General features: G+C 42.6%; 2 protein-coding genes across 3 annotated transcripts in view; both read right to left on the reverse strand.

The window, feature by feature from the left end:
- Window positions 1-759: 759 nt before the first annotated feature.
- BNIP3L (BCL2 interacting protein 3 like) lies at window positions 760-12,831 on the reverse strand. The gene is made up of 6 exons (XM_048287416.1): window positions 12,640-12,831; window positions 8,024-8,210; window positions 7,467-7,539; window positions 6,103-6,206; window positions 5,163-5,312; window positions 760-4,002 (listed from the first exon to the last, which is right to left on the reverse strand). The coding sequence occupies exons 1-6, from the start codon at window positions 12,725-12,727 to the stop codon at window positions 3,954-3,956; spliced, it is 651 nt and encodes a 216-aa protein (XP_048143373.1). The 5' UTR covers window positions 12,728-12,831; the 3' UTR covers window positions 760-3,953.
- Window positions 12,832-16,227: 3,396 nt separating this feature from the next.
- Window positions 16,228-27,708, reverse strand: part of PPP2R2A (protein phosphatase 2 regulatory subunit Balpha) — a 38,062-nt gene continuing 26,581 nt past the window's right edge. For both annotated transcript variants that reach the window (XM_048287408.1, XM_048287407.1), the window contains exons 3-10: window positions 26,108-26,205; window positions 23,040-23,205; window positions 22,455-22,567; window positions 22,073-22,250; window positions 21,284-21,448; window positions 20,586-20,755; window positions 19,992-20,083; window positions 16,228-19,103 (exon numbers count right to left, since the gene is read on the reverse strand). In XM_048287408.1, coding sequence (XP_048143365.1) covers window positions 18,824-19,103; window positions 19,992-20,083; window positions 20,586-20,755; window positions 21,284-21,448; window positions 22,073-22,250; window positions 22,455-22,567; window positions 23,040-23,205; window positions 26,108-26,205 — 1,262 coding nt within the window. In that variant the 3' untranslated portion in view covers window positions 16,228-18,823. The remainder of the gene's footprint in view (window positions 19,104-19,991; window positions 20,084-20,585; window positions 20,756-21,283; window positions 21,449-22,072; window positions 22,251-22,454; window positions 22,568-23,039; window positions 23,206-26,107; window positions 26,206-27,708) is intronic.

Raw genomic sequence — 27,708 nt, forward strand, 5'->3', positions numbered from 1 at the left:
TAGTTCAGGAATCCTGGTGGTTTATTTTGGTTTTCAAGGCCCGAAACACAAACGAGACTTCATAAATTGCCAAGCACAAGGCAAAGATCCTACAAACACTCGCAGGGAATCAGGGCTTCACTTTCAGATGGAATTTTTACAGGTATGTACAGACACAAATGTGTAAATAATGTTTTTATAGCAAACTGTTCCATTAAACGATTCAAATCCTACGCTTTTCATACGTGTACAGTGAAGCCTGAAACCAGTGTCAGGAGGACTCAACATCCCACCAGTGAACTCAACCACAGAGCACCTGGAGACTCCCTCAAGTCAAGGTAGAATGAAACTTTCCCAGAATCTGAAATTCTTGGACAAGAATGAAAAGAAACTTGGAAGACAGTCCTCAACTCCATCAAAATGTGAATAATCCCAGTGCAAAGAAAGTGCTGCCTTATGCAAGACGATCTTGCATTTATTCTTGCATTACAACTAAAAAAGTTTTGAAGCAATTCAAAAGTTCAGGCCCAAGTTTCACTGTGAGTCTCAGAGGGAGAAACTTTTTGAAAGTAGGATTTATAATTTTCTCTTATTCCTCTGGGAAAAAAAAATATTCCATTTACACAAAGTTCTGGATTTACAGATTAAAAATATAGAAAACAATAACTAAAATGGGTGGTACCAGTAATCAGAATGGTGCCATTCCCACCTAGAATGAACAAGTCTCCTCATGATAAATAGAAATAATCCGTGCTCTTGAACCAAGAACATGGAGGCAGATTAACAATTAGGGTTTATGCCCCTTACTCTTTAATCTGCAAATTAAACAGAATTAGGAAACAGAAGAGAAATACAAGGAATACAATAGAGTTGACCAATTATACAAAATCTCAGCAATTCTACTTTACATTTCATATACCACCACATTATTTTGCTTTCAGACTTTTCCTGGACAAGGTGCTGGAGAGGGTACACAAGGCCAGCTAGGGGAAATATTTTTATTAAGTACTTCAGGAAATGAAGCGGATGATCCCAGGTCACTAAAAAAAAACCAAAACAAAAACAAACCCAAGCAATCGTTCAAAAAAATTACTCCAGTCTATAAACAGCAGCTTCAATGTTCATGTCACCCAGAACAAAATAGTTGCATAAAACATCTTAAAAAGCAGTCCTGTAAAAAAGAAGAAAGACAAAAGAAAGGCGCAGCATGAAGTCATTTCAGACAACCAGTTTTGTGAGAGCTTTAATGGCACAAAATGTTTATAAGCTACAACTTATACATGTAAACTGTATATAATGTTACAAAGTGCTAACTAATTTATGAAGAATGCATAATCACTTTGGCTCAGTTAACTCCAAGATTTCAACAAATGTCAATTAAAAAATTTGAATTTCTAACAATCGTCAGCTTTCACTTTTGAAAACAGTAAGTAAATATGCATTTGCTGCAGTTAGGTCAGCCTGCTGCATCTTTAATGTGCGAGTTTATGCATTTTTTCTTGATCCTATTTACAAATAGTCTAGGCCAGTTTTCACTGAATGTAAGAAAAATGAAGCCTACTTTTTTTTCTTTTTTTTTTTTTCCAAAACTGTAAACAGGTATAAAGCTTTTTAAACAACATTTATCTTAACAAAACTCCAACTCTCAATAGTTGAAACCCCTTTTGGAATGATGCAACACTGTGTTCCTGTTCATTGTAAAACTGGAAGTTGCAGACTTTCCTCCAAAGCTTAGAGTAGGGTCTCAATAAATACTGCATTGTATCCCAGCCAGTGTTACAGTGACCACGGGGCATTCCTCAGCTCTGGGTTTCACAGGTTTTACTCCAAGTATCATTAGTGGTGTTGATACTCCAGCCACAAGCTTGCACTGTTATTTATCAGATACTCTGAAGAATTACCTTTTAATTTAGAAAGGGGTAATTTATTGGGTTTTTGTTGTTAAAAAGTACTCTCTACTTAGTAAAAATCTCTTTTTCCATTGCTCCCATTTCATACAAAACAAGGTGCTGTGTTAGAAGTGAAAGTGGTCCAGCCTTTGTCCCGCTCCCTCGGATTTTAGGGCTGGAAAATGAAGTATTTGATGCTCTCTAAAACCCCCTCCACCACGTTCCTCTGCCCGCCCCCACCTCTGGGTGAAACCCAGTATCCACACCCAAAACAAACCCGCACTTGTGGGCAGCTCAAGTGCCACTAAGTGTTCACAGCTAAAAGAATAAAAAGCAGATTACTCCAGAGGATTTGTTGTTCACCCTGAAAGCATTCTCTGACAGCATTCGGAAGTAGAGAATGAAAATAAATACAGTTTCGCAGTGGGTTCATACTTAACTTTTTCACTTCCTGGGAGCTAACTGAAGTTTTTTAAACCCAAATCTCAGCTGGGATTTAGCTTCTATGCATCAACTGGTTCAAGCAATCACTGCTCTATCAAATAATCAACTTTATAAAGTCTGATGCAAGCAAACAATTATAGGTAGCTGTTCTCTCCAGATGGCTGACTAGATTTGCTTATTTTCTACAAGTCAGCCTACTAAAGTTTTTATTTAAATGAGATTTTTGCTAGTCTTAAAATTAGCATTGGTTCCCTAAATACTTAGTATTAAAGTCTATATCATATTTTTTTTAATATATTCATATATATATAAAAAAAGAGTATTCTATCCTTCAGAGTTCATGCTACATGTTCTGAAATCCAATAAAATCTATTTAAGGACACAACTGTCCTGATGCTTTGTAACAATTTGGTACTAAAGCTTCACATTTTGAAAAGAAGTGTCACTGAAGGAGGACAAGGTTTAATGTTCCCTAAGATAAAAGTTCAACATCAGTGAGGAATCTACCCTAACATGAGACATCACGAGTGACTTTCAGGTTCCAAGTATCCCCGAAAAGGAGATTGTACAGTAAACAATGAGAGAGAGGAATATTGAAAATTCATTTGCAGAAGACATTTCAGAGCTTTTACAACTTCTGAACCTTTCTGCACCTGCAAGATTGTCCCCCTTAAGGATGAGTCAAACGCTTTTCCTGCTGAAACTGCCGGATCCTCGGGGCTTTAAATGGTTCCACAACAAACAGAATAATTTCCTTTTACACAGAGCCTACCTACACCTACAGCTGTTGGGTTTTTCCTTAACTTAGAACTACTTTGAAAAGGAAAATTTCACACTGAAAATTTTCCCTTAAGAAAACAGGTAAGGAAAAGAAAAAGCTTCTTCACATGCAAACAATGCAATTTTTCTAATATTTCCTAGGTATCAGACAGGTTTTCCTACAAGGAATAAGGAGCTGACTTCATAGAAAAGACAAGATTACAACAATTACCTAATATTAAAATATGCTGATGGATTAAGTTATCCTACTTTAAAATTTATGCAGTCTTTGCCTCCTGCAAATCAAATGGTGTTTGTTAGCCAATACAAGGGACTGAGTAAATTCCCCCCAAAAGCTGATTTAAACTGGGTCTTTATTGCCAGTAATTTCTTAGTTTATTCCACAACCAGCTTCTTTTTTACAAAAGAAAAAACTCTTTTCCACTCCAATCACTGATTTCCTTCCAAAGAGACTGTTTTGTCACCACCACGCAGTCAACACTTAGACCATGCACAACTGCAATTGAAGTCAGGTTGCACTAAGGAGGCAACAGCATCACTGATAAAATTAAACTTGCTGGTGGCATTTTGCATTGAGAGAAGCCCTTGCAACATAGAGACAGTTGTAAACTCCATCCAGCAACTCTGACGTGTCTTGCAGGCCAAGAGGCAGGGGAATGGGAGAGAGGGAAAGAATGTGGATAGCCAAACACCTCAACAGAGTTCCAACACAATACTGAATTCCAGAGTTAGCAAAAACCTGGATATGGAAGGAAAGGGTGAAGTCAGGGTCATGCTTAAAATGGTCTCAAGTCAAATGTACTAAATGAGACAGTAACACCTTCACAGGTCACGTGGGGTCCAGGTTTTGCACTCCATGGTTCAATAAGTGCTGGCTGAAGGTGTGGTCAGGCGTTTCCCAATGTAGATGCTGAAATAAAAAGTGTAAGGATATTGTATTGCACAAGAATACTCCCTGCTTTGCAAGAGTTCCCACACACCAAACTGCTCTAATCCCTCTCTCAAGCCTGAGATCCATCCACAGAGTTCCCTTCCCTTCTATAAAATTACTTACAGGGAGGTTTTGAATGAGCCTGGAAGGATCAGTGCTCTCAGTGCTCCCCCAGACTGGTTTTTTTCTCCAGTCCCAGGCTCATCTGAATCCAAAAGCTTTTGTTTTTTGAGTACCTGACACAGCAACACTCCCAGATAACTGGGGTAAAACAAATCAAGTGCTGCCTATAGAGAGGGGGGTGAGCTTTTAAAACTCTGAGCATTGAGGATCTATGCAAACACTGACCACAAGCAAGATTTAAATCACTGCAGAAATGCACAATTTTGCTGCAGTACAAATATCTCACACTACATCCTCACATATTCTATCCTAATTTATTTGACAGTGTACAGGAATTTAAAGAGACACTTGAACTACATCCCCAGAAACAAAGACAAAGTTAAATAAAAACATGTTTTGAGTCCATGCCTTTGCCCCATCCCAGAAGAACATAAGATGGATAAACAGAATGTAAGGATTTAGGCAAAGTGAGAGATTATGTGGGATTATGCAGGCAATGAAAACACTGCTGAGCAGAGAAACAGCTGATCTTGCAGGACACATCCAGTATTTCATTTCTCTAAGTACTCAAACCTTGATTTTCAGTAACATCACAATGGAGCACTAAACTGGGAATTACAGAGTTTGTGCCACACACACAACCTCGGCATCATTATTCGTACAGTGTGGTTTCATAATGGTCAGTAAAAGTCATTTTTTACCTATTCTAATTTTCCCCTTTATAACCTGAAGCATTTAAATAGAAGGCACATAATCAAACTGCACGTTACAATTGCAAAGGTTATTTGCAAACTCATCCATGCATTTTCAATATAACTTGATTTATTCCAGAAATAAAGCACATTAAAGGCCACAAAGTTTTCATTGTGGCAAAGTTTTCCTGCTTTTGTAAAAGTGCACCAAGTTTGAGTGAGGGGCAAAAATTGTTATTCTAGAAAAAGCCCTTTTCAGCAGTTGCTGACATTCAAGCAAAGTGGAAAAGCAAAAGTTGAAGGGAGAATTAGGTTAATACTTACCCTAGTCCCAGAGCCAAAACATGAGATATGAACAGAGATGGAATGAAAACCTTAAGAAATTCTGCAGAGAAAATGCCACCTTTTTTCATTGCTCCACTTTTTCTCATACTTAGAGACACTGAACGCTTAGGATGTCTGAAATGGAATTCCCTGGAAGAAGAGGGGGAGGGGGGGAAAAAATTCAACAAGACTTTTTTGTTTCTTTCCCTTTTTTTCTTTTTTTCTTTGCACACAAATGCACAGATCTCTGTAGAACATTTTTTTTTTTTTAAGTACAAAGAGCTAGAGATCAAAGCCCGAGATTCCTTACACAGAGTAAGGAATCAAAGAGAGTAAGAGGAGGGATTGTGGAGAGACCACTTACACAGACAGTATAGACACAAAGGGAGCAGGAGCTGCAGAGAGAGGTAGGTCCGAGAGAGGGAATTTCAGGATGTGATTTGTTAGCAAGAGGCCTCATTTTTTGTTCCAAACACAGATACAGAAGTCTGCCAGATTTAGACAGCATCCTCTATTTTAATAAAAATGCTTTGCATTCAAGGATCTCAAGGTTTCCCCTTCTGTGGATGAACATTACATATTTTACATAGAAAGAAAAAAAGGGACAGAGAATTTAGGAGACTTGCTCAACACTCTTCCACTCAATAAGCCAAGACTAAATCCCATGGATCCCAGCTCCAAGTACCCAGCTCTCCCAATAACAATAATTTTGTCAAGAAACCTTGCAATCAGCTTGCTGTGACTTTGTATTACCTCCAAGTCATCCTGCTGCTATTTTGATTTTCATACTTCATTGTTTTGACCTTTTTTATCCTCCCCACAGAGAAATCAATCTCTTCCTAAGATGAACTTATTTTGATTGTGAGATTGCGACCATCCTTTCCTTCATCTATTCATTAAAATATATTAACATTCATTAAAAACCCAGAGTTGAACTCACTTGGGAGGAATGTTTTCAGGCCTACTTGACCAGTCTGACACCCAGTCTGCACTTTTCTTCAAAACTTCCAATTCTTTCTCTCCTTCTACTGCTTCTTCTTCGGACTGAAACACACAGGGGACAAGCCTTGTAACACTCAATTAGCTCCTCCTCAGGGTGTTAAATTGAGAGTGACAACCACAGTGGTGACATGATAAGCACCAAACGGTGGCACCTGATAAACAAGCAAGTGTTCTTGGACTGCTGATTATTTCAAAGAGATTTGATTTTTGCCAGCAGAAGTCAGGAAACCACTAATTCTATTACTATTTCCACATCATTGCAAGCTGTTTGTTTTTTTTAACTAACAAAAACAAAGGAATATTTTAATCCTAAATGTAATAAACCAGAATTGTGCAAAAAAAATATTTACAAATGGAAAAAAACATTAGGTTGATGGCATTCCATTTAAAGCCCACAGAACGTGACTAAAAGCATGGGAAGTCAAATAAAAAGGTTTCAAAACCAGTATTTTGACTTTTTAAAGGTGTTATTAGTCATTTAAAATTTGTATTACTTGCAACTAGTAGCTTCTACTGGGTGAATCCCAGATGCAGGAGGCAAAGGCAAGCACTCACTCTAACTGTATATAAAAATTTAACTTTACATCAATAGATGCAAATGTTACCATATAGGAAATGAAATAAATTAGGAAGAATAGAGAACACCACTGCCTTTAACTCCTACTTAGTATTAAAACAATCTCCTGAGTGACTCTCGTTAAAATAAGATAAACCACTTACAACATTAAGTGGGAACCACAGCAAATCAAACAGCACAGTCACAAGTGAGATGCAGAGCTCACCAACACCTTCATTCAGACCCTTCTGGCTCTCAGGGCAGAATTGCAACAGTCCCAGGTCTTTGACAAAATTAAATGCAAGGTTTCATTCTTGCAGGAATGTTTCATTTATACTGCTGAAGACAGCAAATTCTATGAAATCATCAAACTAAGAGTTCAGCATTAGTCCCCTCTCAGTTTGTGCTATGGAGATTACTCACTGTCATGTGAATGAGTGTCTGCACAGCAATCACTGAACACCCTGAAATCTTGTGCAGAGATATCAACACTTCAAACCCAGCTTTGACACCCGGTGCCAGCAGGGTTACACAGTAACACGACTGCTAGGAAAGAGGCATTTCTCAGACGTACAGATGGAGGCTCCTTTTTCCCTCACTCCAAAACTATTAATCTCTGTGTTAAATTTCAATTAATACAGAATTTAAGTCTTTTGACATCACAAAGAGCTTGTTCTACCCCTCAAGCCTAGATCAAATATCCACAACTTACAAGTGTATATTTTAAAAGTTAAGGAAGAAAGTACCTGAGAACTACTGTCTTTACTTGTGTGCATTTCCACATCAAAAGTTATCTGACCATCATCTTGAGGTGACGGGCTGAAGAAAAATTGATTTTGTTATGTCATTTTGTCAAGTAAAGAATCATCAGTGTAGATAAATCTCAGCTGAATCATTTCCTCATGCATTTCTGGACATTATTCAGCTGAGTTACAGACTGCACCACCCTTCAGATCCCAAATACCAGCATTAGAAAGTCTTCCCAATCCCCCCATCTTTTCAACTTTTTTTCATTTATAATCCTACCCCTCTCGACAGGGTTGACAGTTGCTCCCTAAAGCAAAGAAAGCACTGCCCAAAAGTTCAGCTGCTACAGAAAAGATGCAAATCCCTTTGTTCTTGTAGGGAACCCTGCCAGTATTGTGAATTACATGTGTTTTTGTATCATTACAAGTGGAAACATCAGACAGTTACCACAAGCCAGCGACTATTCCAAACACTGGAGCACAAGAGAAAAAACTTTACCCACCCACAGGACAAAAAGGGCAATAAACTGCAGGCAGAGCAGCCAACACGCCTTTACCTGTCACAGTGGGAACTACCTCTTGAACTGCTCTGTCCTGACTCGTGCTGGGCATCCAGGAGGATTTTTTCCATGTCTCCATTGTGGATGGAGGAGGAGGATGGGACGTGCTCCAGGCCCCCGTTCTTGCCATTGCCGTTGTCGTTGCTGTTGCCGTTGCCGTTCATCTGCAGCTCCACCCAGGAACCTGTGGGGCAGCCACACGTCACCCCATGGACACCCCAGCACTGAACACACCTTCAATTTATCAACTGCACCCAGAGGGAAACGCCAGCATGCTGGCTTCAGATAACACACACTGACCTGAGAGAGCTCATAAACACGGCACAGAGACAACAGTGACACGGTTCTTCTTCTTTCATCAACACAAACACCCCTAAAAGCTGCGTTGTTGCTCCCTAACTCTGGATTTGGTCAATAAAATGTCCCTTTTCTCCCCAACTATTAATACTCTAATCAGCCACGTCTCTCTCTGCAGTTTGGAGCTTCAATTAACTATGGATCACTCCATTACACGTCACCCTGTTCTACATTCCTTTCTCAAACAGAACTTTCATCCCTGTGCCCCCTACTAAAAAACTCCCCCCTGTGCAGCTTTATATTCCCCCTTCCTCTACTTCCAAAGGCCTTGGATCAATCCCTGATTTTTCTATACATCAGGAAGGCTGCCATTCTCAGGCCCCATTCAGCTTGCTTTGCCCTGGCACAAACATCTCCCAAAAAGCCCAGATTTACTGGTTTTTCCCCCATTTTTTGGTAGTTTTACCTATGGGACATTCATGTGTACACTAAGATTCAACAGAGAGCAAGAGTGTACCATGGATGACAAGAGCAGCTGCTGAAAAAAGTTCACACACTCTGTAGTTAAGGTGAGGATTTTTATTTTTAAACGTATTTCACTTATATTTCATGTGCATATTAACTAAATGTGACAGTACTGATACATTCTTTAGTGATATGATTCAATGGGAAACAGGTTTTAGAAATACATGTCACCACTACTCCTGTGTAATTTAATGTATTTCACCTGAAGGCAGGAGCTTTCAGGGGTTTTTTTGGATTTGGTTGACTAAAGTCTGGACATCTTCCCCAGCGAGGTAAAAATATCCAAGAAAAGCAAGCCTGAAGCTACAAATACAACATCTGAAACTACTTTTTGAGCATTATTTGTACAAGTTCCACACTTTAACACTGATTTTTGATTTCTGAAATGCACCTGGGAGTGCCTGCACTTATTTTTTGTAGCATGGTTTTGTCTCTGTGTCGCTCCATCAGTGACACAGGAAGGGATGTTTAATAAAGAGCCTCTTTCCAACTTGATTTGGTGAAGAATTCACCTTTAGTGTCGATTATTCACGATGCCAGCGATGTCCACAGAAGCATAATGCCCTGGTGGTTCCCAGTCTGGTTTCCCCAGGCTGGATTCACAAACAAGGAATTTTGGGTATGCACAGGCACCAGCTCAGCACTGCACACTAGGCTTTTTAGATAACCAAGTGTTAACAGGGAAGAGGCAGCTTTGCTCAGTCAGCATCAGACAGAGGCTGTGTTATTCCAGATTGGTGATGACTGCTGGTGTCTGAATTCCTAAACAAAACAGCCAGACTCTATGAGCTTTGTCAGGAAGGTTGTTCTGCCTTGTAGCAGCAAGAGGCCACACCTGCAGAAAAGCAGGTGGCAAATGCAGTTAGCAGGTGGTCAAAAGTTAGTTAGGTAAAAAAACTTTATATTCGCCAACAACCGCTTTTGGCCGTTGGAAAATCAGGATCTGCAAAGCCATTTACGATTAAAAAAATCAGCAGAGGGCAAAGGTGAGGGGGGATGTGTTCTTCTGACACCAGAACACCCAGAGCATGGTGATCAGATCTCCTTACTCTGACACACAGCTCTAAATCCACTGCCACAAATAAAATTTACCTTGGGCTGACAAACTCTGTGTTTATCTTAAACACACCGTGGCTGTAGTAGGAAGAAACCCCAAATTCGAGTGTGAGTAAAGAGTCCCTGGGAGCTGAGCAGGAGTTGACATGAGGAGCAGCACGTTCCCACTTGACCTCACCGAGAATGACTCAAAATGCACCCAAGGAAGCTCAATCTGCCATCAAGCTCCAACACGCTCCCTACTCCCACTGGCACTCACAACCGGTTTTGGACAGAGAACATGACTGCGTTCAAAGACTGATTAGAGGGACATAAATCTCTGTTTCTTTAAAGGGATGGACAGGAATGTATTGAAGAATAAAGCGCCCAAATAACAGAGAGTGGGGTTTGCCCCAAGCTTTTTTGAGAACTAAGGAAGTTACATGAATCACCTGCCTGAGAACTTCTAATTTTTGCCTTATTTCTACTTGGCAGTAAAACAGAAAATGTGGCAGAATGAAGAGTGGTAGTAGAATTAAGAGTAATAGAATTAAGAAATGTGGCAGCATCTCCTCCCTTCACAAATCATGTAACACACACTCTTTGGAGAAAAAAACAAACCAAACAACTGTCCACATAAACTGTATTTTTCTCCAAAATTGTTTGAATTTTGGCTTTGCTCTATGGCTAATTATTTCACTACGAATTTATATACACTGACTTTAATTCCATGTTTTTCCATAACTTGGTGGACTGTTTAAACAACAGGAGCTAAACATGTTGGGGAAGACAGGTCTCATTTTGTTTATTCCCTCTGAGTTCAGCTGGGTGCATGAAGTGGAGATATCAAAGGCAGTATATAAATCAAATACCTGTATACATTTCATAGATATAAAAATACTCCAAAGTAGTAGCTCACAAGTAGTCTGAGGCACGATCAACCTGAATAAACTAATAAATATCACTTTTACAACGAAGTACAACATTAACAAAAAAAAAAAAAGAAGAGGGAAAGGGAAAGGAAAATAAAGCCAACCAGATTCCCACAATGGTAATTATTAAGCAGATTTTCCATGACAGAGCTAGATAGCTTCTTGCCTAAGGTGGGACTTCTTTTTGTCAATATGTAACAGAGCTTTATAATAATTAAAACACAGGAAGAATGTAGAATTCCCAAAGCAAGCAAGTTGGGTTTTTTATCTCTATGAACCCAACAGAGCACAGGTTACCAGTTTCATTCCCAGCTCTTCTGCCCTCCAAGTGCTAAAGGATCTTTGAATAAAAGGCCCTAAACATGCACAAATGACACACACAACACCGTGAATATGTGTCTGAGCTCATTAGCCTGAAAAGTTCACTGAAAAGCTGAGAGAATGGCAGAAAATGCACCTCTCCCACCAAAGCATTGTGCAGGGACTGAACATCTGAAAGCAGCACTAAGCCTGCGTGGAGCTGATTGGGTGCATTTGTTTTGTTCCCAGAGCAGAGAGTGTCAAACATTTCCTCTCCTACCTTGTGCTCAGCTCCTCCAGCACTGAGCTGGGTGAGCCTCTACGTGCTGACCCAGCAGCAAGATCTCCGTGGGCAGATCCAGCCCCGGTTTACAGAGCTCTCAGCTCTTGTCGCTCCTATCTCCCAGCAGATTAATGAGTCCCACAGTTACCACACCACCAGAAACTAAAAATAAAATATACAGGCATCAAATATGGCCATTTCTAAAGTAAGCATCGAGTCAGGCACAGGGCATGTCGCAACTCTGACAGCCTAATTGTTATTTAAGTGCAACAAGCCTGAATAATTCGCCAAAATTATTGACTCAGGTAACATTGTTTAAGGCACCACGGTTATCACACAGTGTAGTGTTACCACAACACAATAGCAGCGTTATGAAATGGGCACAGTTTATTCTTCCTTTCATACAATTCCCATTGAGTTATGGAAAACCAACCAGCGAGTTTATTGCGTGGTCATCTAAACTTCATCGTAAACCACAGAGGTTACAGTTAGTCATTAATGCAATTTATTCACCTCTTCTATCCTTAAAATTTAGAGATGAAAAGATACGCTGAAGGAACTATTTATAACGAAGGGAAAGCATTTGCCAAGTAAGTACCAGAGCCTACATGATGTGCCTTACTAGTGTTATCCCAGGAACAAAAGGATGCAGCAAAGCAGCTGACAGAGATGCCGGATATAGAGGGAAATAGCTCACGTCAGTGCTATTGACTCAGCCACTGAATAAACTCATTCCCACAGCCACGCTCCTCCCCCTACCCCGCTGTATCCCCATCGTCGCTGTTCGGGTAAACTCCGTGTAACCACGCAACGAGCTTGGCCCGTTCCTCGGGGGACTCGATCGCCCCCAGCCCACTGCGAGGGACGGCGGCTCGGGTCCCGCCGGGCGCAGCACTCCCGCCGCACTCGGGGCCCGTTTTATCTACCGGGGCAGTACCGCGCGGCCCCTCGGCTCTGCCGGCCGCGCTCCCAGTGGCTCCCGCTGCCCGGGGGCTGCGGGATCTGCCCGGGGGCTGCGGGATCCCCCCGGTGCGGGGCAGCCGCGCCCAGGCCCCGCGCTGCCCCCGTGCCCCCTGCGGCGGCCGCCGGGCCATTTATACCCGCTCGGCCGCCGCCCATTGGCCCCCGGCGGCTCGCGCGGCGCGTCCTCCGCCAATGGCGGCCCGGGGGGGTCGCGGCCCTCACGGCCCCTCAGGGCCCCCCGCGCCATTCCCCGCCCGCGCCCCAGCGGCCACACTCACTGTTGAGGCCGGGCTCGCCGTGCGTGCCGTCCGCCGGCGGGTTGTTGTTGTTGTTGTGGTGCTGCGGCGGCTCCTGAGGGCTGGACATGGCGGCGGCGGCGGCACCGCGGCTGAGGCGACTGAGGAGCCGCTGGGGCAACAACAACAAACCCGGTCTCCGGTCCGGGCCCGGCCGCCCCGCCCCGTCCCCCCGCGCTGCGCAGGCGCGGCGCGCGCCGCTCCCGCCCTCCGCCTCCATGGCGCGACCCCCGCCCGCGCACGTCCCGCGCGTGCGCAGGGGGGACGCTGAGGGAGCCGTGGCGGCGCGGGGGGGACGGGGACGTGGGGACGGGGAATGAGGGGGTCAGCCCGGCTGGGAAAGCCCTGCGAGACCACCGAGTCCGACCCGTGACCGATCCCCACCTTGTGCCCAGCCCAGAGCTCTGAATGCCACGTCCAGGCCTTCCTTGGTCACCCCCAGGGATGGGCACTCCAAGCCTCCCTGGGCAATTCCAAGGCCTGAGCACCCTTTCCATGGGGAAATTCCCGCTGGTGCCCACCCTGAGCCTCCCCTGGCCCAGCCTGAGGCCGTTCCCTCTCCTCCTGTCCCTGTTCCCTGCGAGCAGAGCCCGACCCCCCCGGCTGCCCCCTCCTGTCAGGTCCCCCCTGATCCCCCTTTTCATCTTGTTAACTTCATTCTGTTTTGACATCACTTCAACTTTACGGTTTATTTGGAGGCCTAGACTCTTCTTGGTGGAATTTTGTAACTTCAGTCCCATCTCTCTCAAACATATATCTATTCATAAGCATTTTGCTTCACAAAAGCTGTAAAGGAGTCTTTTACACCATAAAGTCCTCCCATCAACAGCCAGGAGAGTATAAATTGTAGCTTTTTCATTACTGTACTCACTGTAGGAGTTCAGTAACAGCAACACCATCAGAGTGAAGCCACGCAGACACAACTCCAGTAGTGTTCTTTGTTCTCTCCCCATTACAAATGCAAAGAAATCACTTTATTTCTGTGTCAGAACTGTTTTAAGCTAGAGAAAAAGCTTGTATGCACAAGTGTCGCAATCATCCCATACTAGAATGCCTGTTTTAAATATTTTTTGTCTTCGATTAATCTACACTAGTGTTGGATGTTTGAAACCCACGTTTTGTAACACCAACACTTCCCAATTTGACTGCAGACCCTGCATGACTGCTCCAAATATATCATCCTGTGGAAAATCTGGATGTCTCTGGGATAGTACTGGGAGAGAATTAGCTACATTAGTAGTAAAAAGAAAGCGGTATTTTAATTAATTTGATAAAACATCTGTTTACATGTGGAGGGGCCACAGAAACATTCGAGATTGGAGTCAGAACAATGAGCTACTTAGGATTTTGAATAGAAAACCTGCTCGGGTAACCCAATCCCACTTTGCAACCCTCGAATCACAGGCTGACATGAGCATTTGTCACCACCCTCATTCAGGAAGCATTTGCCACAACACTTGTGGCATGAATATTTATCAGTCAAGTGGGACTATTAAAATTTCTGAGTCAGAAATAAATTGATCAAGATTATAGAGTGAGTCAATGCAGAGCCAGAAATAGCATTCACAAGGCCTGACTTTCAGCCCTGTGCTTGAACCACTACTTCAGGTTCCTTGAAGCATTTGAATGATGTAGTTAATGTTTGTAATTTGAATCCTGGGATGGAAAATGCTGTGACAATGGCAGGGTTGGAGGGACACAAAACCACATGTTAATAAAAGAGAAAAAATGGTCATAAATTTCTGGGAATTGTTTTTTGTACTGGAGTGCAATACAAAGGTTTTTCTTCTAGGAAAAAAAAAACCAAAAAAAACAAACCAAAAACCTTTAAGTCAATTGAAATCAAACAAGTAACAAGACCTGTGCCAAGACAATCCCACTGGTTTATCTCATGATTCCAAGGTGTTCTAAATGTTTGAAACAAGTAAAGAAGGAAAGCTGTGGGTGCCCCTGGATTCCTGGAAGTGTCCAAGACCAGGCTGGATGCGGCTTGGAGCACCCCGGGATAGTGGGAGGTGTCCCTGCCCATGGCAGGGGGTGGCACTGGATGGGATTTATGGTCCCTTCTAACCCAAAACACTCTGCGATTCTAAAGTCTAAAACATGCCATGATTACTTTTGTTTTCTTTGTTTAGTGTTTCTGTTCCCCAAAGCTGAAAAAGAGCCCTTTCCTGAGCTGGACACACCCAGCATCCCCCCAGCACGAGGGCTCTTTGCCCTGCACACCTCGGCTGAACTCTTTGTGCTGCAATAATCCACCCTGGAAACGCTTTTATAGAGTTTCATATTTAGCAACAACTGATCACTGTTGATTCCGGAGGTGACTTCGAGGGACAGTGACCACACCTCGCCGTGACCCCTCGCTGTTCCGAAGCCTCCACCTCTTTCCAGTAATGTTTTGCCTCCTAGTGGAGAGCCCCGGCTCAGAAAAGCATTATTAAAACCAGCCAGGGCTGTTTTCCTGTTTGCAAAGGTTGAGGCTGTTAAAATTGGAGGGTAAAATTCACTGTGTAGAGAAATTGAATTCACAGATTTTATTCTCTCAGCTGTGAAACAAACACTGGTTTTATTCCACCGCTCATCTTTAGAAGCCCAAACCATTCCAGGCCAGGTTAAATAAGATGTTTGCTGAGGGCAAACAAACAGCTCCAGACACCCACAGTCATTACACAGCAGCCTCACTCCCAGCACACCTCGATCCAAGACACCAGTCCTTCCCTTTACAACAGCCAATTCCATGGGAAAGGGCAAAAGGAGACACCTTTTATTCAATAAAAGGAGTGTTTGACGTGAGCCAGGATGTTTTACACCTCTACAGCCCGAGGGGAAGAACAGAAGAGCAGCACACAGGAAATTGTTTCCCAGCTCTGCTGTGCCTAACAAGATGACAATAAAAATCTCTATTAAAATACTGGTATTCCATCATCCACAGCCCCTCTCCAGGAGGGGAAAAACCACAGGTTTCTGCTTGTCAGCACTACCTGAACTTTTTCCAATCAGGCTGATGATAAAAGGATCTGTAGTTAAGCAATAAATGCTCCTGTCCTGCCTGAACAGAGCAGTAAGGGAGCAGGTGCTGCTGCACATCCAGCGTGCTTTCTGGGCAGCAGCCACATCCTAGCAGGGAAGGGACAAAGGACTTGAGGCACAGGGCTCTTGTGGACCTTGGCATTGTGTCAGCTGGACAAACACCTCACCCTGAACAGTAACTGGTGACAGGAGTGACACTGCAGTTGTCACATTGCAGATACAAACCACCTAAGTGGTGGTTGGTGGCATTTCAGTACCAGCAGTGGCTTCAGGACAAGAGTGCAGGGAAGAGAACACCTTTCCTGTGTTTAGTCTGGCATTCAGGGACTGGAAATTGCGGATTTGCACTGGTTTTACTGGGCACTGAGGAGGCTGCGTGACTGAGCAGCTGAAGGCAGTGAGCAGCACTGTCCTGCCTGGGACAGGATCGGGGACCCCGTGCCCCAGGCACAGGGAAGAGACCACTCATTCAAAAATACCTGCAAATGCAGAAAAGGGGAGGGGCAGGAAAGAGCATAAAAAGCATCCTGACAAAGTGTATTCTCTGCATACTTTTATTAATAAAATATACGATTTACAGCATGTATCAGTGGACAGTGTGCTTAGAGAATTCTGTAATGGATAGCGTGACAGCACAGGCGGGAGCTGGGTTTGGTGAGGACAAGTTAAACCTCAGATGACAGCTCAAGGATCACCATTACCAACAAACCCAAACCCTTTCCCAAGGCAAGCTTTAACCCATCCCAGCAGGCCCAGCTGTGGTCCCAGAGGAAGCTGTACTGGAGTATTGCTCTAGGTGACTGCACCCGTCACTCTGTGCCGCCTTCACGTGCTCAGCTCCGGGTGGGGCTGTGCTAAGCACCTTTAGTGCATCCCTGGGGCTCAGGGTGGCACAGGAACAGCAGCCTCAATGCCATGGCCCTCATCTTCCTAATCCAGGATCGTTAAACCTACACCTTCACAAAACATGATTTTACCAGCTCCACAGCAAAAGCATCCCATCACCTCTGTGCCCTCACGATAAGGTAAAGAATAAACCTTGGCCCTGGAAACAGCTGTACACGTGATTAATGTTACTCAACGAGTTGTTTCCTGAACTGTGGGCAAGTCTGGTTGCTGGAGTAAAATTAGTCACATGCTACTAAGTAGGAGTAGGGCCCACTCGTTTATTCACCCACTGGAAAACAGCTGCTGTCCCTAGGGCAGTTCATTTGTTTTACAAGGCTAACAGGTGAAAAAAAAAAAAGGTAAAATCCTTACAAAGGCTCATGGTCAGGCATGCATGGTACAAGACAAATACTGTATTGAAGAGAACCAGATTAATAAATACTAGAATTTTTACATTTTCAAACCACTGCACAAGGACTTAAAAGAAATTAAAGAGTGATTGCAATAGTAGTCTTGTTAACAACCTCTAACCCAGCCAAAATTTTACAGCAGAAACAGTATCTCAGTTGATCGAATCATAACGTCATTTTAATAACTACCTCTAAGCCACAGAAATAATTACATCTAGGTAACTCAAAAGTGAAAATTCTCCCAGTCAAGGTAAGTTCACTATGACTTCAAACTTCACTGAACATTTCCGTGAAGGAAGAGCAAAACCTAAAAGCACATTTAGCAGAAGTATCTGGAAGTAAAAACTCATGAGCCTTATAAAGCATCAATATCTAGTTCATCTTTGGATAAGCCTTATGTGCTGAAGAGTTGAAATCTCTCACATCACTATGAACACTTATTTCATGCAGCTTCTGTACTCTACGTGTTTGGCTCCTTGCACCTGTGAACGTTTCTGTAAGTGCAGGAACTTCGCAAAGCCAAAAGCCAGAAGAAAACACTCGCATGGTTAAAACCACATTTCCAGTTGTTAGCAATAAATACAGAAGATAGAGCAGCAGAATGCAGTGCAGTCATTAGCTATGGAACCATGGTGCTGCTACTACAGAACACCACACAAGAGCTCAGACAACTTCTCACAAAGCCACAGGGGACTTGGTGCTCTAAACAAGGCATTAAAGGTATTTTATCCTAAAACAAGGCATTGAAGAAACCAGAACAAAACTAAACATTAAGACATCAGTCCCATAAAATGGAATTTAAAACCTGAAGATTCTATTCCTGTTCTGATTAAAGCAACAGGTTAAAAAGAGGAGCATTCAAGGACATGGAAATGGGAAGTGACTGCTCAGATCAAAACCTGACAGCAGTTGTGGTGCCGAGATGGAAGTGGTCACACACTGGCTGGTGCTCAGGTTACTCAGGAGTGAATGCAGGTACCTGTGAAATCCCTCCCTCTCTTCATTCCCATGAAAAATAATTAATACTGGTTAAAATCATTACAAAAAACATCATTTTATTTTCATGCATCTAAGGTAAAACACAGAGTATTTGTATAAAGAGGTAGATTAAAAAAAAAGAAAACAGATTCTCCATTCTTTGTCACTTTTATTCAGTAGTTTGTTTTTTTCCTTATTTTCTCTTTTTTTTTGGTGCCAGACATGGCAAGGAGTGATTACAGTCAACTGTTTATTAAAACATTTGTTGCAACACAGACCCCCTTTACCACTGACCCCAAACGGACCCATTTTATGTGCTTTATTTTCTTTTTTTTTTTTTTCCATACACCACCACCAAGGCAAGGTGGAGGGGGACGAAGGGGGAAGGGGGAGTCCAGGAGGCCAGAAGGAGGAGGAATGCTACAAGCCACAGCAAGAATGAGCTGTATTTAATAAAAAAAGGGGGCCACGAATGATACAGTAATGAGGTTACACAATTAAATCCCATAGCATGATTGAAGGCTTTCCCTGTGTCTGACGTCATCACAATGGAAGGCATAAAAAGTGGAGTAAACCGATGTTGAGACAGTCCAGTCTAGTCCATTAGGCAAGATGGTGCAAGTAGTCATTTAAATTAAAAAGTGCCCTATCCTCACCTAAATGGCTAGCAGGCATGGAGACAACAGAGCCACAGAGCCTTCTCCATGGAGCTATAAAAGTGTGTTGTCATATGGCACATTTTTAAACACTGGAAAGGGGTGCCATAATGGACCTCTCACTCGCTTTCGTTACAGGTACAAATGCTAGATTCAACTATTTCAACTATGCAGGAAGTGACTCTTCAGTTAGGAATGCCAACCCTAATTCATCTTGTCTTGAAATATATACAAGTTGTTTGTGGTAGCTACGGCGATGATGTTCTCCTTGGGGTGCCAGGCTGTGTGCAGGATCTTCTTGTTGAAGTCTAAGCTGTCAACACTGATCTCGTCCTTCTTCCTCTTGCCACTGGCACACACCTTGCGTGGCTTCAGCACCGTGCGGGGTTTGTTGTTCTCCCGGGATGCCTCCAAGGTGATGTCTCGCTTCGTGTTTCTGTCAAACATCCTGAAGAAGTTGTTGTAAGATCCTGTCATGACAATGCTGCACAGAGGGGGAAGGAAGAAAGAGGTCAGTTGGGAATTCCTTCTCCTTTTCACAAGCCAGAGGGTGGTCCCGACTCGGATCACACAAATGGAAAGGAGGTGGCCTCACCCACACCTGCTGCAGCTAAAGGGAAGCAGGGACTGCAGTGTTTTATAGTTTTAAAACCCTCCAAAAATACCCTTTTTCCTTCCCAGGGTCCTTTTGAGGTATTTTGTTATCCAAGAACCTTGAATGTCATTATTTAATTTGCTTTTCACACACACACACACACACACACACACACACACACACACAGAAGAGATCCAACAAACCCCAAACACATTGGATTTTTAGCCATGTGATTTTTAGTGACACACAAATTGTGTGAACTTAGGTACTGAGCAGCACATCTAGTTTGTGAAAATCCTTTATAGCTCCTGGTTCTGCATCAGCTGTTCAGAATCTGCATCAGCAGCAAGAAAAATACATTTACAAGTTTCTCTGTCCTTCCATTGCCTCAAAAAATATTTGAGCAGACAGGTGCCAAATTAAAAAAAAAAATAAAAAAGCACCATGTCTGACAGTACTGACAGGGAACCAATGAGCTGCTTTAGATGCAGCAAATAAGCAGTTAATGACATGATTAGCACAGAAGCAAGAGCTGTCCTAAGTGGTGTTATTGGCAGGTCACTACCATGGCAAATCACTGTAAAAAGGAACATTCCTGGAAGGTTTTCCCACGGGTTCCCCAACAGGTCTGGTGCAGATTCCTACAGAGCTAACAACGTACATGGTAAAGTCTACTGAAGCACTGCAGTGTTGTCCCAAACCAGATATATGAGGTCCACTGCCCATTTTAAGAATAATTTGGAAAGATCTGAAGTGCATGGGGAGAATTCCACTTGCCTGTCAGATCCATTCCAACAGCATTCGAACTTGTCAAAAATGCAATCGTTCTCATACAGCGAGCAGAGTTTACTTCTGAGGTATTCATGCACCTGGAAAAGAGGGACCAGAGAAACTGAGTGAGCACTGGACTCACACACCTGTGTAACAGCCTTCCCAGACTGTTCCAAAAGCAAGGAAGTACCTGAGACTGCTCAAAAGAGCTCTTTCTTATAAAGAAAACAGCAATTTTCAGTGGCAGCTAAAAACATTTTATGAAAAGGATGTGTTTCACCTTCCATTTTCTTCAGGAAATAACAGAGAACATAAAGACAGCTGAAGACTTGCCATGACTCTCACAGCTGGAGATCACCTCTCCACCTCCCACATTCCCACTGGGTAAGAGGGAGGCTTTTTCAGCCCCAAACACAGATTTGGATTCTGCCACCACCCTGCAAATACCAAAATCCTTCAGCAGGAGTATGGAATCCCCAAACCTCAGGGATACTCTGCCTGAATCTACACACAAAACTGTAACTGCCACGTCAAGACCATCAGTAAGACTCGGCCTCTGTCCAGGTTTTGCAACTTCCATGATTCATTTTCACCCAATACCTGGTATGTTTCCACAGGTCTATTTTCCATATTTAAATCCCAGATCTTCACTGACAGATAATCTCTAGTCATCATATACCGACCACTATGGCTAAATTTGACATCAGATATGGAAGAGATGATTTCAGAGAAAAATGATCTGTTGCTAGGATCTTCTGGTTCTTCAAACACTGCAGGAAAATAAGACAGGCATTTCAAGAGGTAAGTTTGTGTCTCTTTGATACAAGATACAACTGAATTACTTTAACATTTTTTCAATAAACTTTCCACCTTGGGCTACTCTGTGTTATATAAAATAACTTTCAAGGAGAAACACTTGTAATATAGTTGCCATACTCTTATTGTTGTAGCAACCCAAGGTCAGCTTCTTAATAAATGTATTATTTGCTAATATGTGAAGTCTTGATTCACACATGCAAGATTTCCAGCATCAAGTACAGACCTAATGGCCTTTAACCACCTGAAATTTGCAAAAAGCCATTTCTGGTGTCTAAACAGAAGCTGCTACTCATTTCCTTCACTATTTTTACTCCAAGAAACCATAAATATAATTTTAAGATTTATTTAGATTTTAGGCTTTAGCTCTGTTCAATGCACTACAGGAATCCTATACAAATCCACACACACAATTCAGTGTTTGATATAATCTAACAGCAAATGTCCTCTGGCACAGGGAAGCACTGAACTGCAGCACTCACACTTTGAATGTCTGTCACAGAGGGCTGATGCCCTCATGTCACACAAGCGAATGGTGCCTTTACTGCTGCTGTAGACAAATGTGCTGCAGCTGTTGGGGTGGAACTCTGCAGCTGTGATCACCTCTGTCAGCTCCTCCATGTTGGCAGGCTTGATATCTACAATATCTGCAGCAGCTCGTTAAGGAATTGCCTCCAGTGAAACCCAAGGTATTTTTCAGTTCTAGATGCTTTCAGAAATGCTGCTTCTGGCTTGTGGGACCAGGCACAACGCAGGTAAGAGTTAAAATCAAGCCACACAATTTGTCTACAAGGCAAGGTGGTAACATCCCATTCCATATCGATTTCAAGATAATTCTTACAGCTGCAAAAACCTGCTTCAGTTTTGCCCACTCCAGCAGTAATTAATTCTATCCTACGAATTATCTCCCAAGTTTTTCACATAGAACTTTATTTTGCTTAAATTCTAATTATACTGCTACATTATAAAATGTTATTTTATATTAAAAACTTGACACAGCTGTGGCTGCTCCATCCCTGAAAGTGTCCAAGGCCAGGTTGGAGCAACCTGGGATAGTGGAAGATGTCCTGCCCACCTGGATGAGCTTTTATGTCCCTTCCAACCCAAACCATTCCTTCTCCAGAAGTAAAAGCTCTTACAATTACTAGGGAGGAATAATCAGGATTGACAGAGATTAATTCTCTGTATATATACTAAACACTTCCCATGAAAGGAAATAAAATCCAACCGTTTTCCTTTTCCAGTCCCACAGAACACTGGCAAAAGGATACTAAAACTTCTGTCTGTGATTTCTAGGTGCCACAGGTTGATCCGCAGGTCGTCTGCAGACAGGTACGTTTCGTAGTCACTATTGATGGAGATGGAATTGATGTGATACGTGTGGGCATTGGCAAATATCCTTCGTGGGCTGGCTTCCACCATGAGGTCCATGGGCCTGAACACTGGCACCTACACAACACACACAGCAGGGTGAGAGTGAGATCCAAAGCTAACTCAGACATCAGCACTTCAACATGCTGAGCTGGGTGAAGTATCTTACAAGTCAGTACTTCTGCCAAGTGGCATCACAGAAAAGATGATGATGTGATGGGGCAGTTCCTCCCTGAGCCACGGGCTGGGAGAGGAGAAATGAGCTGATTGTGAGCTACTCACCCGTAGTGTTGTAACTGTAGTAGGATCCCTATACCGTCCATCCTCCTCCTTTAAATTATAACCCTCAGGTCTTTTGTCCCTTTCACTGATTTTCCATAACTTTATTGTTTTATCTGCAACGAAACAGCCCCAGTTTAAAATAAGAGCTGTGGAGAGACACCAGTCATCACTGCTGATGCCTTCAAACAAGACAAGGCCACCCACGTGCACCAAAAAAGACAAAAATGTTGCTTAGGGAAAACAAGACAAGATAAAAAGCATTAAAAAAACCTCCTCCACAGTTTGTTCTTTTTATAAGAGTTACAGCAAGTTTCAGTTAGGACAGGAATTGCTATGAATGATTGATGTAAGCTCTGACACAGGAACTCACACATGTGAAGGTCTCTGGGCTATAAAGCAACGAAATCCCAAGTACACTACCCTGTGCTGGGGACACCTGTGCCCAGGGAAGCCACCAGAGGCACATCCCCAGATCCCTGCAGTTAAACCATGCTTGATTCCAGCTTTTTGGAGAGGATTAGACCAAATCCTAATAGCAAACCTACATAATAACATGTTATGGTGCAAAATAAAGTCATAACTTACCATTTGTAGACAATAAAAACTGAGCAGCATTTTTCTGGGGTAACCACCTAATTTTGTTGATCTTCTCTTCAATTTCTAAACTTTTCAAGTAGTCAAACTCTGGTTCATGGCTTTGAAAGGTACTGTAAACATTGTATTCTCCCCTGCTGTGAGACTGGGTTTTGTTCTAAAAAGAGAATTAAATGATCAAGACATGTATACAATGTACACTGGGGTACAACCTGCTTGATTTTCATGAGCCTGGCAAACAAATGAGATGAGCATCATCTCTTTTGCAAGAAATTTATTGAAGTTTCTACTATTTTGGCTAAGAAAACATCAGAGAAGAAACAGTTTATGCAGCAGCTTAAGTTTGCAGAAACTCCCCTCAGAACGTGAATAACATCTCTAGCAAGTTTTCACATTAATGCTGAGCAGCTGAACAAACTAGTATTTTGCCTAAATATTTAAAAAAAATTAAAAAAAATCTTCTTTCACCTTTAATTTTTCTACCTTTGCTGTTTAAAGGGAATATTCCTTCCCCTACTACACAGACACACATATGGCAAATCTATTCTGTGAGTACGTTCAGCTTTCCAGGCACACTATGGAAATCCCACATGGCACCTCTAAATTTATACCAGCAGCTCCACTATTCTGGTTTATAAACTCCAAGCTCCCTAAGAGCTTCTGAACTGCTTAAGCAGCTTTTTCTTCCTCATTCTAGAAGGGAAAAAAGCTCATCACCTCTGCTGAATACAGCTCTGGCATTAGAGTCACCCCTGTGGTTACCTGTCCAGGTGGAAATGTTTGCAAAACTGAAAAACTTGCACATTTCCTCCTTCCAAAAGCTGTGTCTTAGGCACCAAAATATTGCACTGCATGGACTGAACCTTGAATTTCATCCACTGGGTGCAGAAAAATGGATCCATTTCTGATGTAGTGCTCCCCACATTTACCTGAAGTGGTTTCAAGGTGAATTTTGTGATTTATTCCTGTCCCACCCACTCCAGAGATTGCACCATCAGATGCCTTTGCTGTGATAGGCTCCTGGCTGGGGACTTTGCTCCTTCCTTCTCTGGTGTCTCATGTCCATGGGCTCATTTCATCCCTCAGTACCTCACCAAAACACACCTGATACAACCCTTGATGGCCCACATTTGTCACATTCCTTGCATCATTTTCTCGTGCTTCATACCCTGAGAGCTGGCAGGAATTCTTACACTTTAAAACAAGCTTGGCGGGGGGGGGGGGGGAGGAAGGGAGAAAAATGCTTAGAAATCACATTTGGCACCAGAATTCTGTACCACACCTCTCCCTCACACTGCTTTTCCCACCCTGGAGAACGGAAGGGACTTTGTTCTAAGCCTCAGTCATAACTAACAAGTGAAGCTGGGTCACTGCATGGAACAGCTTGGAAGGGAAATCTATTGTGCTGTAGGAAATGCCTTCAGAAATTCAGGGAACTTTCCTTCAATCCCAGACTTATCATAATGACGGAGGCTTAAATATTCTGTGTGTATATTCTAGTAAAACTCTACAGGACCAGAATAATATATAAACCCAGTAATATGTGAAATCCATCCTCGGGATAAAATCAAAACTTAAACTCTCAGTCTCATGGTGCTCAAAGGAAAAAGAAAATTCCAAACAAGGAGAGGTGTTGGCCCAAGTGCCTAATGTTAAATTCCAATTTAGGTAACTGCACTGTGCCTACGCAAATTCCTCCTCAGTTTCTGGGAGATGCAGTATTCACTTCCTGCCTGGCACTGAGCTGATGTCACCGGCTGCCACATTCCAGCCCGGAGGTGGCAGCAGTTTGGCAGTGGGTGAAGCCACACAGGTTTACACAGCTCTTCACACAGCCCTTGTCAGCGTTTCTCTTCCTGCAGGCGTGGTCTGCAAAGCACTCCAGTGCAGTGTGGCAGAAGGAGGCACAGAAATCCAAATAAAACACTTGTATTTTATACACTTTCACATATAAAACCTGCTCTAGACAGTTGTTTGTTGGAACAACTAACTACCAGTGCATCAGGGAATTAACTCCCTAAACACAAATCACTCCCTAAACACAGAGAAGCCAAAAAATGCCAAAAAAAATTCTTTGGAATTTCATCTGACAACCCAGGTGATTCTTCCTACCCCTGGATCCCAGCTCCTAAAGATGTGAGCTGTGGGTTATGCACCAAAAACCAAGGAGTCATTTAAACACAGCTCACCTGAGAGCAGGCAAGGAACTGCTGCAGCTTTAAGCTACATTAGAGGATTCTTAAAAGGATCAAGTTACAACTCAAGAATTAAAAAATAATAAAGAAATGAAAAGAAAACAATAAAAAGCCACAAAATACCTCACGAGCTGGTGCCAGACAGCCCCACTAGATGTCCCCACTGACCAAGGGGAGCTGCTGGCACAGGGACCGTGCCTCACTCACAGACCAGCCCCCCGCTCTGGGAACCAGGAATTCCCGAGCTTTGGGAGTTTTACAATGGAAATGGAAGGAAAGACTAAAAAACGAAAAGTGACATTTCTAGGCAGTGAGGTGACATCTCCCTGAAATACATTCTAACCACAGCCTCACTGTGAGCCTAACTGCAGCTCAGTTGCCCACTCTGACATAGGGGTAGGGTAGAGCCTAAAGACTAAAAAACAAGGATAAAAGGAACCTCTGCTACAAGAATTATGTGGTTTTACCCGATTAATACCAGAGTGGAAAAGGACATCTGAGGTCACAGTCACACACTTGCTTAAGGGCAACTTTTAATAACCCCAGCTACAGTGAAATCTGAAATCATCATCACAGCCAGGAAGAGTCACTGTAAAAGAACCAACTTCAGCTCCCTCAAGGGTCTTTCGTGTCCTACCCCTTTTTGATTTTTCACTTTCAACATTCTTTAGACCACAGCTAAAGAGTGTTTAAAATAATTTCTACTGGTGTCACAAAGCTCTCATTAAATTCAGTATTGTAATCACTTATCACACACGCATGCACTTTGTGTAAAGGGTTCTATAAAACCATGCTCCTTGTCTTTTAAAGGGGAATGAATAGGAACAGAGAGAACATGTAATAGTGTAATTACGCAGCACTCACCTCCTGCTCCTGCTGAAAGATGACAACTCTCCCTCCCTTGTCTCCTGTTGCTAACAACTCTCCAGAATGGTTAAATTCTACTGTAGAAATTATATCCGCTGCAGAACAACAAAAATAAACCCCACAGATTAGTCATTCTTCTAAATACCAAGTGGCCAAGAAAGCCATTATAAACTCCCCCCCCCCCCCAAAAAAAACCCCAAAAAAATCCCAAAACAAGAAAAAAACCCTCCAAAACAACCAAACAAAAAAACAAACATACTTTAGTTAAAGGACATCTGTAAAATGCAAGTAGAAGTTTCTTCCAAAAAATAACAGTAATTTTTTAAGCTATACATTTGAGAAGCAGTTATAGATCACCGTGCCAGAGCTACAAGCTCGGTGTTGTGCATTACTTTGTTCTTAAAGGTTTAATATCAGCAACTTCTTAGAACTGATTTTTCTACTCTGACTCTACTTCAGATAGTATAGATTGTACCTTCACAGAGAAACTGTGTACCTTTATTTTCCCAATTTTTCCTAATGGATGATTTAGACACAATCATTATCCATATGACCTTGTTTTTCTAAGGACTCAGGACACATTTGACAACTTAAAGGCAAAAGGTATCAGGGGAGAAAAGTTCAGACATCAGTGTCTAAGGAATGCAAGGAATAAACAGCTGCAGAAAATTAGGCAAAAACCTCAACAGCCTCCAAAAAACCTGAGTATCTCTTCTGGATGAGGAATGTTTACATTATCACAAGTGTTTTTATAGGGAGTGCTAAAATTAAATTGTGAATACACACTGAAAAGAATAGTAATCCCTAGTATCAAACTGAGCTGGTCATACAGCAGAAAGGACAAATTACAATTTAAGCTCAAGCCCACCCATTCACATTTCCAAAGGTACAAATGCTCCTTGGACTCCCAAATAGTTGAATATCAGAAGCCAAACCATTCCTGGAACACCAAACTGCAACACAACTCTATAAATCTAATTTTCTGCAGAAGAAACTACCTCAGAGTTTTACATCACAAGTCTTGAGGCCATTTCACTCGCATGCCAGTCAGCTGTAGATAAACAGTATTTTCTCTGGGATGGTTTCTTTATTCTCCATTGCATTCATAACATTTTAGAGTTAAAAAAGATCAATACACCTGCTTGATTTAGAGCTAAACACCAGCTCCACTGAGTTTTTATTATACAGCACAAACTGCCCTAGAGATCCCCCCACCAGCCTCCCTGCCATGCTCACCCAGCACTGCCCAAACTGGCTGGAATGCCTCAAAACAGAGTTAAGGACAGAAATACAACCTCAGCCTGTACCTCACTGAACCAGGATCCAGATCACACAGAGAAAAACTTTAATTCCAGTGCACATCATTTTTAACCCCCACAAGGCAGCAGTTACTTCAGCCAGTCATTCTTGTACTTGTGAACAAGATTAGGTGATTTATCTCACATCTGTAAGGCTTAAGATGAAAACCACTGAGCTGCAGATATGGTATTTAATAGGTACCTTTCCCAGGTGAACGGGGCATAGAGATAACAAACAATTCATCAAAGTGCAGAAAGAGGGAAGTGCAAACCAAGCAGTCAAATTTTGACTTTTCCACA

Source organism: Corvus hawaiiensis, chromosome 27 (assembly GCF_020740725.1).
Source record: "Corvus hawaiiensis isolate bCorHaw1 chromosome 27, bCorHaw1.pri.cur, whole genome shotgun sequence".
Lineage (NCBI taxonomy): Eukaryota > Metazoa > Chordata > Aves > Passeriformes > Corvidae > Corvus > Corvus hawaiiensis.

What these genes read in the sequence shown, in the direction of transcription:
- BNIP3L (XM_048287416.1), bottom strand. Translation starts at nt 12,727, where the DNA reads ATGTCCAGCCCTCAGGAGCCGCCGCAGCACCACAACAACAACAACAAC. An exon ending in GGTAGTTCCCACTGTGACAG is followed by an intron (nt 7,540 to 8,023) that starts GTAAAGGCGTGT and finishes ATTTTTCTTCAG; the next exon opens with CCCGTCACCTCAAGATGATG. An exon ending in GTTTTGGCTCTGGGACTAGG is followed by an intron (nt 4,003 to 5,162) that starts GTAAGTATTAAC and finishes TTTTTATTTCAG; the next exon opens with CATCTACATTGGGAAACGCC.